The 11,997-nt window shown below is 48.2% G+C and overlaps 2 protein-coding genes across 2 annotated transcripts; both read right to left on the reverse strand.

Annotated features, from left to right (window-relative positions):
- Nucleotides 1-654: 654 nt before the first annotated feature.
- Nucleotides 655-8,888, reverse strand: LOC106900014 (feather keratin Cos1-1/Cos1-3/Cos2-1-like). Its single transcript, XM_014961971.1, has 4 exons — nucleotides 8,820-8,888; nucleotides 7,063-7,114; nucleotides 1,777-1,877; nucleotides 655-1,412 (listed from the first exon to the last, which is right to left on the reverse strand). Exons 1-4 carry the CDS (start codon nucleotides 8,886-8,888, stop codon nucleotides 1,077-1,079), a joined length of 558 nt encoding a protein of 185 aa, XP_014817457.1. The 3' UTR covers nucleotides 655-1,076.
- Nucleotides 8,889-8,985: 97 nt separating this feature from the next.
- LOC106900015 (olfactory receptor 2D2-like) lies at nucleotides 8,986-9,957 on the reverse strand. The gene has a single exon (XM_014961972.1). The coding sequence runs from the start codon at nucleotides 9,955-9,957 to the stop codon at nucleotides 8,986-8,988; it is 972 nt and encodes a 323-aa protein (XP_014817458.1).
- Between the last annotated feature and the right edge of the window lie 2,040 nt (nucleotides 9,958-11,997).

Here is an 11,997-nt window from a genome sequence, read left to right on the forward strand (position 1 = left end):
ACCCGTGGGGATGTTGGTTTCACAGGAAATTGAGACTTGAGTGTGTGGTTTACTGTGGCCTGGCCAAAACTAACTTGTGAATCACCTCAGCCCTGCCTGTCTGTTCAACAGCTGAGTGAAGCCAGATGCTGCACCAAGTGATACGGTGTTGCATGAGCATCTTGTCTGTAATACCTGTGCCCAAGGGAGCTGGAAATGCCCCTGCTTGGTGGCTGCTCCTGGGACCCAATCCCAGTCCTGGTGTCTCTCCTTCAGGACAATGTTCTGTCTGGGCCTAGTCCTCCAACACAGCTTCATTCAGAGCAGGAGGCACCCTATTCCCCAACAGCTTGCATGGCCTCCAGCTCCCCACTTGGGGTCAGCAGAAGGCAGGCTTCCATCTGCAGGGCATACTCCAAGCCTGAGGAGGCATTTCTGGGCAGAGATGCAGCAAGGCAGCCCCCGTTGGCCTCTGTCACTTGGGCAGTTGGCAAATGTTCCTCAGGTGCAAGGAACACTGCGCAAAGGTCCCAGTGCAGTGTGCCCCAAGCTGTCCTTCCTCCCAGAATAGTGAAGGGTGCCTATGTGCCCTTATGTCATGTTGATTTGACCAGAGCAATGCTGGATAGTTTGTAAAAACATCCTGAGAGGGAAGGACCACACAGAGGCTCAGGTTGCACTGCAGCAGAATTTTAATGATTTAAAAGAGGGAAATGAGGTAAACAAGTGGTGGCTCTGATGCAGGGAGCACCAGATCATCCAAGAGCCTCTGCCTGGAGGCCAGGGTGGAGCTCCCAAACTGTGCCTACACCACAAAGGCAGGGGAGCAGAAGATCCCTCCAGGGCTGGCCTTGGAAAAACCCATGACCCTGGGGAGCAGAAGACAACAGAAAAAAGAGAGAGAAAAAAGTGAGAAGCAAGCAAGTTATACATAAGCCATATTTCAGAGAGTTCAGGCATGCTTCTTTCTGCTTTTCTTTGCAAGTAGAGCCATGAATGCTCAGCCTCTCTGAAAGTGATGATACAACAATCTGTCCTCAGACCAGCATAATCTTCTAGCTTCCTTGGGGTCCTTCTGTGTAAAGTCACCGGTGGCTTTAGCAGGGGGGGCACCTCCTGCCGCAGTAGCGGCTGGTGATGCAGGAGAGGTCACAGCAGCCAGAGTTGATGGGCACTCCGTTACAGCTGAGGATGCTGCCAACAGCAGCAGAGGTGGAGGATCCCACCAGGGTGTTCTGCGGGAAGGAGCTGAGGATGGGTCCCGGCAGGGTCACCACCACGGGGGAGGGCTCGATGACGACGGTGGAGTTCTGGCACTGCCTGACACAGGGCTCGTTGCAGCTGTTGGCCAGCGGGGTCGGGCAGCAGGGCTGGCAGGGCAGGCAGGGGGAGCACTGGTTGTAGCAGGACATCTTGTGGGGCCGGAGGTGCACCTGGAAGAGAGGGCAGGGAGGAGCATGGGAGCGTGGCAGAGCATCCTGTCCACCCACCACCAGGGCACCGAGGCTCGTGCTGGGTGGGGAGATGGAGGCCGTGCAGGGAGGCCCATGCGCCTCTTGCCTTCACCCCCCGGGCACCAGGCCAAGAGAGCCAGGCCCAGGAAAGCCCTTTCCCAGCCCACAGCCCAACAGGCCCCTCAGCCCAGACCAACCCATCTCCACACCAGATCTTCTCCCCGCTTCCCCTCCCAAGACAAGCAGCCCTGGTACAGGACAGAGAAGGTATTATCTGACATGTCCATTGAGATATGGCTTCATGCTGTAGGAGCAGGAGAAGGAGAAGGGACTTCGAACTCACCTGGTTCCCAAGGAGCAGAAGGAGAGTGAAGTGGATAGAAGACCAAGGTTCTGCATTGGCTTTTATACTGGTCCTGCACTGCCCCAGGCCCAGAGGTAACCCTAGTAGGGTTAATAATTTTCTGACAAGATCTTCTGACATGTGAGACTTCCCAGTTAATGATGTGTTTCAATTTCCTGGTGCCTTTTCATTTCCATGTTTATGCCATGATCATTTCTTCATGGATGCTTGTTTTCTGTGTTGGAATTAAGAGTTCCTAAAATTTCTCAGGCAGTAACATATCATTGCAGGCATAATACTCACGGCAATTGCTGGAGGGATCCTGCACAGACTAGGGACACTGGCCTGGGGCACTCCTTGGGGGTTGTTTTCAGCCTCATTGGCAGGAAAGACCAAGCTCCTCAGCCCTGGAGTCCTTGACCAGACACCCAAGGACTCCCATACGTGAGGACATTCCATGTCTCTTTCCCTCTCTCCCTCCCAGCCCTTTCTGATTCTTAGTGGTCTTTCTTTTCCCAAGCAACTGAACTGCACTACTGAGTGTCAATATTTTTCCTTCTTACACCAACCTTGAGAGAGATTTCCCAGGCTGTTTGGCTTCCTCCACTCTCTAGACCATATCTGGGGATTGCCAACCAATACATGTTATGAGCCTTATGAGGTTTCCTGGGGTGCTCCAACCCTGCCAGGGCTGTGCCTAGTTGAATCCACCGGTGGTCGTGTGTAGGTATTCTTGCTTGGTGTGTACACTTATGTGTATGATAGATTTATTTGCGTGTAAGATGTGGCCAAACTTGCACGCAATTCCATGCAGGTGAGCATGAGCACATCTGTTTCTATATACCTCATTGTCATCACTAGATATGCTGGTCATGGCAGAGGCTCTTTCCACTTCTCTATCCATGAGCACTACAGAGCTGCAGGTTCCCCAAGTCAGAAAGCTTCAGCAGAGTAGTGACAGCTCCCAGTTGGAGAGGTGCCCCAGCAGCAGAGACTGAGGCAGACTGTTTCCTGTGCCCTTTGTTTCCTGACCTTCAAAAGATCGTGCTTTGCTACTGCAGATTTCAGAGACCAAAAAGGACTGTTTCACTCCAGGTTGGAAATTCTGTATAATGCAACATACCAACAGCTGGAGTTCCTCAGCACTGCCTGTCCCTGCAGGCTAGGTTGCCTCTCCTCTCCTCTCCTCTCCTCTCCTCTCCTCTCCTCTCCTCTCCTCTTTCAAAAGAACACTAGCTTTGTGTCCAGGGAAAATGTTGGGTAACCCTGTCCACCTTGTGCAGGGAAACCTTGAGTGCATCTGCTTCCTGTGCTGTGTTGGTGGTGCCTGTCTCTGTGAAGACAAAAACTTAAGCTACACAGAGCAAGGAAGGCAGGACAGATGGTGACCATCGCCAACCAGGTAGCAGAGGGATGCAGTCAAGATGGGGAAGGCTGAAAGATGGTGACTTCTGGCAATAGAATCATAGAACTGTAGAATAGTTTGGGTTGGAAGGGACCTTAGAGACCATCGAGTTCCAACCCCCCCTGCCCTGGGCAGGGACACCTCCACCAGAACAGGTTGCTCAAAGGCCCATCCAGCCTGGCCTTAAACACTTCCAGGGATGGGGCATCCACAGCTTCCTGGGCAACCTGTTCCAGTGCTTCACCACCCTTACAGTAAAGAATTTCTTCCTAATATCTAGTCTTAATCTTCCCTCTTCCAATTTAAAACCATTATCCCTTGTCCTGTCACTATACTTCCTGACAAAGAGTCCATTGCCAGATCTCCTGTAGGCTCCCTTCAGATATTGAAAGGCTGCTATAAGGTTTCTCCAGAGCCTTCTCTTCTCCAGGCTGAACAACCACAGCTCTCTCAGCCTGTCTCCGTAGGAGAGGTGCTCCATCCCTCTGATCATCTTCGTGGCCCTCCACTGGACCCGTTCCAACAAGTCCATGTCCTTCCTGTGTTGAGGACTCCAGAGCTGGACACAGTACTCCAGGTGGGGTCTCATGAGTGCAAAAAAGGCTTCAGCTCCACCTGCAGAATTTAACTTCAGGACAGGAGCTGTCATCTGGGAACTATTGAGGACAAAAAATGCATTAGAATATTCATCAGACTGAATTGTGCTCAAATAATTTTTCCTGCATGAACAAGAAAAGACCTGTGATATCTTTAGGAGATTCCATCTGTTAGGAATCTTAAGCTAACCTGACCTGGTATCTCCAGAGGTTTCTTGATTGCCAGAGGGCACATACAATATGTTGCAGAGGTACTTCCAGGCTTGTCCTGCCTTTGGAGTATTACCCTTTGCTGCTTTGTGATGTGGGCACCAATGATTATGCCAAAGTGTTTCTATAGTGACTATAGAGCTCTGGAGTGAATTAAAGGTGTGAGAACCCAAACTGGAAAGGCTTGAGTAGAAAAGAACTCATCCAATAGATCAACATGCTTTGTATTGGAGGCAGAACTTGGGTTGTGGTTGCCAGAGAACTGTCTCTGATGAACGAGAACTACTGATCAAGGATGGGAAATATTTGACAGTCTTGCAACATAGTCTTTGCAGTCAGGCATGGTAACAAAGAGAGGAGAACTCCAAAGCAGGTATGGTAAGGGAGGTTTACCATAAAGGACAGAGAAGTGAGAGCATAAGGGGTAGAACAGATAGTTCAAAAGCTATGCCCATGCCCTAATTCTGGTACTGCACTGGTCTTATTTTAAAGCAAACTGGTTTTAAATGAAAATGGGACAAACAACCTGTCCCCTCCCCACACTGTAGCAGTTGAGCACATCATGATGAATTGTTGTCCAAGAAGTTATTTCAGTTGAGAGACACCCCTCATCCCCAACGACTCACAGCTTTGTTCTGCCAGCTCTTACCTCTGAGGAGTAGTGAAAGTAACAGAGGGGTTTGTACTACTTGTTTGTACTACTCAGCTATTGGGGACACAATGTGGGTCATTCTGTGTGATGGCAAATGTTCTGTATCTCTGCAGACAAGTACCACTTGTAAATTGAATACTGAGAAGTCACGTTTAGGACTGTGTTAGCCCTAGTTACAGCCACATTATATGGCTGATGGCTTCCTGCCAAGACACATGTTGGTGCATAGAAATTCTCCTTATGCAGACATACCACCCAGGAAGCTGTTCCATCTAAAACGTGGGTAGTATTCAAGATTTACTCACTTGAGCTCACATCTTAGGCCTGCATTTCCAGACAAGCTACCTAAAAACATTTTCAGGTACAGCAGATCAGCCTGTGTGTCTGAGCCAAGCTACTCCAGTGATCCACATGGTACATATGTATATTTCCCAGTAAATGATCTTCTGATGAGGCAGAGATACAAACAGGGTCACAGAATCATAGAATAATTTGGGTCTGAAAGGACTTCTAAACGCCATCTAGTCCAACCACCCTGCAAAGAGCAGGAACAACTTCAACTAGACCAGGTTGCTCAGAACCCCATCCAACTTGACCTTGAATGTTTCCAGGGATGGGGCACATACCATCTCTCTGGGCAATGTGTTCCAGTGTTTCACCACTCTAATTGTAGAAATTTTTTTCCTAGTACCTAGTCTAAATCTCTCCTCTTTTAGTTTAAAACTGTTGCCCCTTGTCATATCTCAACAGGCCCTTCTAAAAGTGTTCATAAGGACACCCTTATGGTGTCCTTAGTACTCTTTTGTTTTCATATGACTGCAGACTGTGTCTTCCTGTGTTGAGCTGTCTGTGCTTACTTGGAATACATTCTGAGCCTTCCTGCTGGTTCACTCTGGCACATGGAACTGTGGAAGCATTTCTACTGGGCTACCAGATTTGGTGTTCCTGTATAGGAAGGGCTGCAAGGAAGCTCTTCAAGGAATCTTAGCCATGGAAGTCATGTTCAACTTGGCCTTCAAGCTAAACCAGAGGGGAACATGATCACAGGGATAACTTCTCTACTCGGTACTGTTTGCCTTCATGTCTCCCAACTGCATTTTTGTGGTCACTTCACTTGATCTAACAAGGAAATCAGCAAGATAGGAGGACATATCCTGGGAAAGGTGGCAGATGGGACTTTCCTTTAGCTCCTACCCAAGAAGCGTAGTTAAGAATTGCCCATTTTTCATTGGCTGGGATCCTTTCTAGAAGCAGACATTACAAGTTGGACCTGATGACTAAGACACTGTATCTGGGTTGGGGGTTGAAAGAGATCAGTTACCTTCCAGAAGCCACCTATTCCAGCTCCCACCCACAGGAAAGGTCTTGTTAGTGGGTGGGGAACACCCTACAGATGGTGTAGCATGAGGTCTGTATCTCCCCTGGGTCATGTTCAGTGCCTACCAGAGAGAGGTTTCTATAGCTTGGTACTTAAAGTGTATTTCCATGTGCTGGGTGAGGAGAAAAGGGGTGGGGACGTGTGTACTCAGTCTTCTGGGATAGTGGTGGAAGAATGGTCCAGGGGGAGCAAGTCAGACACACTGAAATTCCACACCTGATTTGTTTTCTGAAGTTAAATAGGGATAGGACTGAATGAACATTGTAGAAGCAGCTGCAATGAGACTCTGAAGGAGGATTAAGCCCTTGGGAACTTGGAAAAATGAAAGGAATCATGAGAGAACCCACTAGAGGAGCTGACCTATCTTATCTGACTCAAGGTTGTAGAAGGCTACATAATTACAATCCAAACTGGGTCACTTAATTTAAATCCATCTCTTTGGTTGGGACTAAACCAGGTCTCAGCTAAAAAGAGCATGAGCAGTAGCCCATCTTTAAAGCTCATAAAAAATCAGTGGCATCTGCTACCCACTTCCTTGTTCATTCTTCCCTTGAGTCAAATATTGGCGTTGAATCTGTGCAGTTTAGTGCATTATTGAAGATCTGTTAGACAGAAATGGTTCCCCTTGGCACACACTGGTCCTCCCAGAGTTCCTAGAAGAACAGCTTTTCCACAGTAGCAAGAGAAGACTCAAGGCTCCTGCTGAGCAGGTTGCATGCAATAATTTAAAGATGTGTACAATTTCCCCAGGGACACCTAAGGGCCACCCAGACCTGCCCCAGCAGAGGTGTGGAATGTTTTTTGCTACTCATTAAGACTTGGAAGATAAGTCATTCCCATATGGCTAATTAGGGAGTTTTTCCAGTTTTGTTGGCTTGTTTGTTTTTATTGGCAAGGGAGACAGTAAACAGGAGGATTTTAATAAGCTCTCAAGACAATGGCATATCTTTCTGTCTTCTTTTGTCTGAGCCTTTGCTTTCTGCTAGTAAAGACAAGAATTCTGATGCTGCAAATTCAGTGGATTCATGGGAGATGGAGTATTTACCTCTGGTGAGAATCTCTAGCTTGTACATCCACAGCTTGGCTATGGGGATAATCTGGGAGAGAGAGCAGAAAGTGTTAAGCTAATGTGAACAAAATGTCCACTGATCTGCTTGAATGGTGTGAACCAATTGCATCACCAATATGCATTGTCATGTGTGCATGACTTGCTTTGTCAAATCACAGAATGGTTTGGGTTGGAAGGGACCTTAAAGATTGTTGAGTTCTAACCCCCCCTGCCATGGGCAGGCACACCTCCCACTAGACCAGGTTGCTCAAAGCCCCATCCAGTCTGGTCTTGAACACTTCCAGGGATGGAGCATCCACAACTTCTCTGGGCAACCTGGGCCAGGCTCTCACCACCCTCACAGGAAAGAATTTCTTACTGACGCCTCATTTAAATCTCCCTTCTTTCAGTGTAAAACTATTACTCCCTCACCCTATTGCTACTGATGCCTCATTTAAATCTCCCTTCTTTCAATGTAAAACTATTACTCCCTCACCCTATTGCTACACTTCTTCATAAAGAGTCCCTCTCCATCCCTCCTGTAACCCCTTTAGGTACTGGATGGGTGCTATAAGATGTCCCCAGAGCCTTCTCTTCTCCAGGCTGAACAACCCCAACTCTCTCAGCCTGTCTTCATAGGAGAGATGCTCCTGCCCTCTGATCATCTTCATGGCCCTCCTCTTAACCTGTTCCAACAGGTCTATGCCCTTCCTGCTCTGAAAGATGATTGGAAGTGAACTCGTTACCTGCTGTACCAGCCTGTAAAAGCACCTCTACCCAACTGGTGAACCTCACATCCATGGCAAAGGATTCTAGGGAGAGAGAGGTGGCAGGGAAGGGGGGTTTGTGTGCAAGGAAGAAGTTAGGCAGGTTGCTTTAATCAGCTGCATCTACCACACAATGCACAAATAAATCACTCTCCCTTTAACCGTATTGAGCACTTGGACTTAACACAGGAATGTCAGAAAGTGATTTGTCATGTCCAGCAACTCTCTAGTTTGGCCCTTGACAGTGTAGAGAGTGTCTCTTTGGGTGGAAGTCCAACCTGGATTTCCCGTAAATAAGTAAATGGTGAAATAGAGGTTTACGAGTTTCACAACAGTGAAAGGGCCTTTTCAACTCCACCTGATTCCCCCATACTCCCAGAACACACTGCAGAAAGAATGAGTTGCCCTGAAAGTATATTATGTATGACCTGTGTTTAGCACTGATCTCAAGGTGGGTTTATGACAGTCTTCTTTCCACTGGAGTTTCTGTTGCAAAATAGGTGAATGCTGCTGGCCACAGTTAGGGCTAGGACCCCTCTCAGATACCTTCACCTTCCTTCCTGTGTCCATTTGCTCCCCATAGCCATACAGGCCACTGCATCATGTCCCCAGATCTTCCTTACAGGACCACCCGGATGTGCGGGATACTCAGTGACATCTCAAACCAAAGAAGGCACCAGCAAGCATGTGAGCAGCTGTGTTGATCCAAGGATCTCCACTGAATAAAATTGACCCCAGGGTCATGGTCTGAATGACTTTCTTGCTGGAAATGTGCATGCCCAAAGAAGACAGTTCCCGCTCCAGGATGTTACAGTCAGAAAAAAACAGTGTCACACTTGCCCTAAGACCAAGGCTACATTTCAAGCCATATTGCTTTATTCACTTCACTGATAAAGAGAAGTTCAGCATTTGGTTTCATTTCCCACATACAGTAGCCCCAACCATTCCATTACCTCTAAGGAAAAACAAGTCAGAGAAAGATACTACCTTCTCTTCTCCATTTGACATGTGTTTCCCTAAGGCCCTCTTCTCCCTCTGCCTCTTGCCATTGCACATCCTGGGTGAGAGCCATACACTTGCAGAGGTAGTCCCGGGACAGAGCACATTCCTTCTCATGTTCTCTATCAATTTGCAGTAGAAACAGATTTGCGCTCTAAAATCCACACCTGGTTGAAGCTGTCCGTGCAAGCAGTACCCTCCTCACCACCCTCCCCAGTGCCCCCTTGACCTCTCTGTTCCTCAGACTGTAGATGAGTGGATTGATGAGAGGTGTGAGGACTGTGTAAAAAAAGGAGAACATTTTGTTGAGCTGTCTCAGTGGCACCGTTCTGGGCAGCGTGTAGACAATGATGAGGGTCCCATAGAAAACAATGACCACAGTAAGGTGAGAAGAGCAGGTGGAAAAGGCCTTGTGCCTCCCTGTGGTGGATGGGATCCTCAGGATGGCAGCTATGATGCAGACATAGGATGCCAGAGTGAACAGAAATGGGAAAACTACATCTGGGAAAGATAATATGATAATAAGAATTCTGATCATCCCAGTGTCACTGCAGGAAAGTTCTAGCAATGGGGCTTCTTCACAGAAGAAATGGTCAATTGCATTGGGACCACAGAACCTTTGGCGAGATATGCAAGATGTGATTCCTGTAGAAACCAGCAGTCCTGCACTCCATGATCCAGTCACCAGTTGGAGACATACCTTCCAGTTCATGCGGCTTGCATAAAGCAGAGGTTGACATATGGCCAGATACCGATCATAGGACATGACAGCCAGCAGGTAACATTCAGAAGTTGCAAAAGTGCCAAAGAAGAAAAACTGTGTCATACACCACTGCACAGAGATGGTCCTGTCTCCAGTCAGGAAGCTGACTAGCAGCCTAGGAAGGATGGTAGAGCTGTAGCAAGTTTCTAGGCTGGACAGGTTCACCAGGAAAAAGTACATGGGTGTGTGGAGATGTGGGTCTGTGATCACAAGCACAATTACGAGGGTGTTCCCAACTACGGTCACTGTGTATATGATCAGACAGAGGAGAAAGAGAGATGTCTGGAGTTCATGGGCATCCCCCAGCCCCAGCAAGAAGAATTCCATCAGCAATGTCTGGTTGTCCAATTCCTCTCTCTCCATGCTGTGTTGTAGATCTTTCTTCTTCCCACTTGTCAGGCAGGACAGCTGCAAGATATAGCCTTTCTTGACGTGTTATTTCACAAAGGAACTGTAGAAGCAACTTCTTCTAGAGAAAGCATGGATGCTCACACACACCCAAGAGTTTTCATATGCTCTGTAAGAAATGGAGAGGAGAGGAGAGGAGAGGAGAGGAGAGGAGGAGGAGGAGGAGGGGAGAGGAGAAGGACATTTGAATCAATGCAGCAATGTGAAAAAGCAAGACTGTTCTAGAAGGAAGGAAATAGGTCAGAGAAGATCATGAAGATCATGTGCTTCATATCTTTTCCCCTTCAGCTGTAGTCTCTGAGTGCATTTGGGCTGCCTTCTTGCAGCAGCACAGTATCTGTACCTTCACACTTCAAGATGTGCTCTAAGAGCTCTCTGCTGTGATAGGGGAAGGGATGGTAAGTGGGAAATGAGATGGGGCAGGCGCTGTATCTAGTATGTGATGGAGGTAAACACCCAGTAGGCATTTGTGTATGTGAACAGGGAAGCCCCATGCTGAGAAACAAAACCCTCTGCCCAATCCTTCTCCTTGCATTTCTGCAAAACTGAGGTGGGATGCACTGATGTGTATGTGGTTTCCCATCTGATGACTTCATAGCTTTTACAGTGAGTTGGAGACAACCATGGCAGGCACCTACACAGAACAGACAGTTGCTGGGAAGGACTAGCACCTCAAAATGGGCAATCACACCAGTTTCATGACAGCCCTCTCCTGGGCTGGGAAGAGCTGTCCTGTGAAGTATTCCTATTGAGAGAGGGCCTCAAAATCAGTGCTGTACCTGAGAGCAGTGTAGGGTTTAATGTGAGAAAGCTGAAAATGGGAGACTGATCCCCGAGACAAAAGTGAGAGAGATAGATAAAGATAAGTGAAATTTCACTGTGGGAGCTGAAGTGACATGTGCAGGTACTCTGGGCCTACACACCTGCCCAGATCCTTCCTACAGCCCAACCGAGATACAGGAGTCCCCTCTCTCAGGCTCCCGCACAGCAGCAGAGCTCTAACTGGTCAGTGACAGCCCCACATCCTGAAGGCTCAGCAATGCCAAGGACACAGAGGCAGTGCCTAGAGGAAGGAGTGAGCTCAGGAAGGAAGACACCCAGGAAAGGACAAGACAGAAGCACAGGTCTTGTATAACCAACACCACACAAACTCCCAGGAGCTAAATAACAACACCAAATCTGCCTGTGCAAATGCAGCACCTACCTGTAACCCTCAGAGTGAAGCACTGACTTCTCTGATGGTACCTGCAAACAAAAACCAGGGGCTGGATCTTACAGTCAGTTGCTTCTTGTCCACTTCGTTCCCTTCCTTCTTATCTCTGCAGACCCCCAATGCCTGCTACACTGGCAGCTACACTCCTGTACTCTGCTCCCAGCAGTTTTTGCTGTGAGTCAACAGCAGCACCTGAATGTACCTGCTCTCCAGCCTCTCCCGCTGCTTATAGAAGGAATCAGCCTCCTGATGGGTCTTGCTGCATTTCCTCTCTCCTTGGGACTACAGGGAGTGAGCACTGTGTAACTAGTCCCTAGGGGGAGGAAATTCTGAGCTGGTGGAAAGAGCGTGAGCAACTCCAGCAAGGGCTACCCCTCCTCAGATCTCCGTGGCAATTCAGCCTGCCCTGAGGAGGAGCAAAACTGAGGCAGAATAATAAGCAATGCAAAGGCTTCTATAAACACTGCAGCAAAGACAAGGGAGACCCCAGGAAGGGGATTCAGATCTTCCCCTACAGAAGACTACAATGGAAATGATTCCTTCAGAAACAGGCAGCTGTAGCTCATGACAGTCTTCTTTCCCATGTTTACCAATGCTCAGTGAGGAGAAAAAAAGACAAGCAGCAGACACTTTTTCCACTACGTGGTGACCTGCAAGGTGGGATGGGATGTCACTTTTGCCGGGGCCACCCAAATCTCACTTTGGTAATCAAGAGCTAGACTCATCAGAGCTGAAGTGAGCTGAGCTGCCCATATGACCCTGTAGTTTTGACTCACCTTTTC

Source organism: Calidris pugnax, unplaced genomic scaffold (assembly GCF_001431845.1).
Source record: "Calidris pugnax isolate Ruff unplaced genomic scaffold, ASM143184v1 scaffold837, whole genome shotgun sequence".
NCBI lineage: Eukaryota > Metazoa > Chordata > Aves > Charadriiformes > Scolopacidae > Calidris > Calidris pugnax.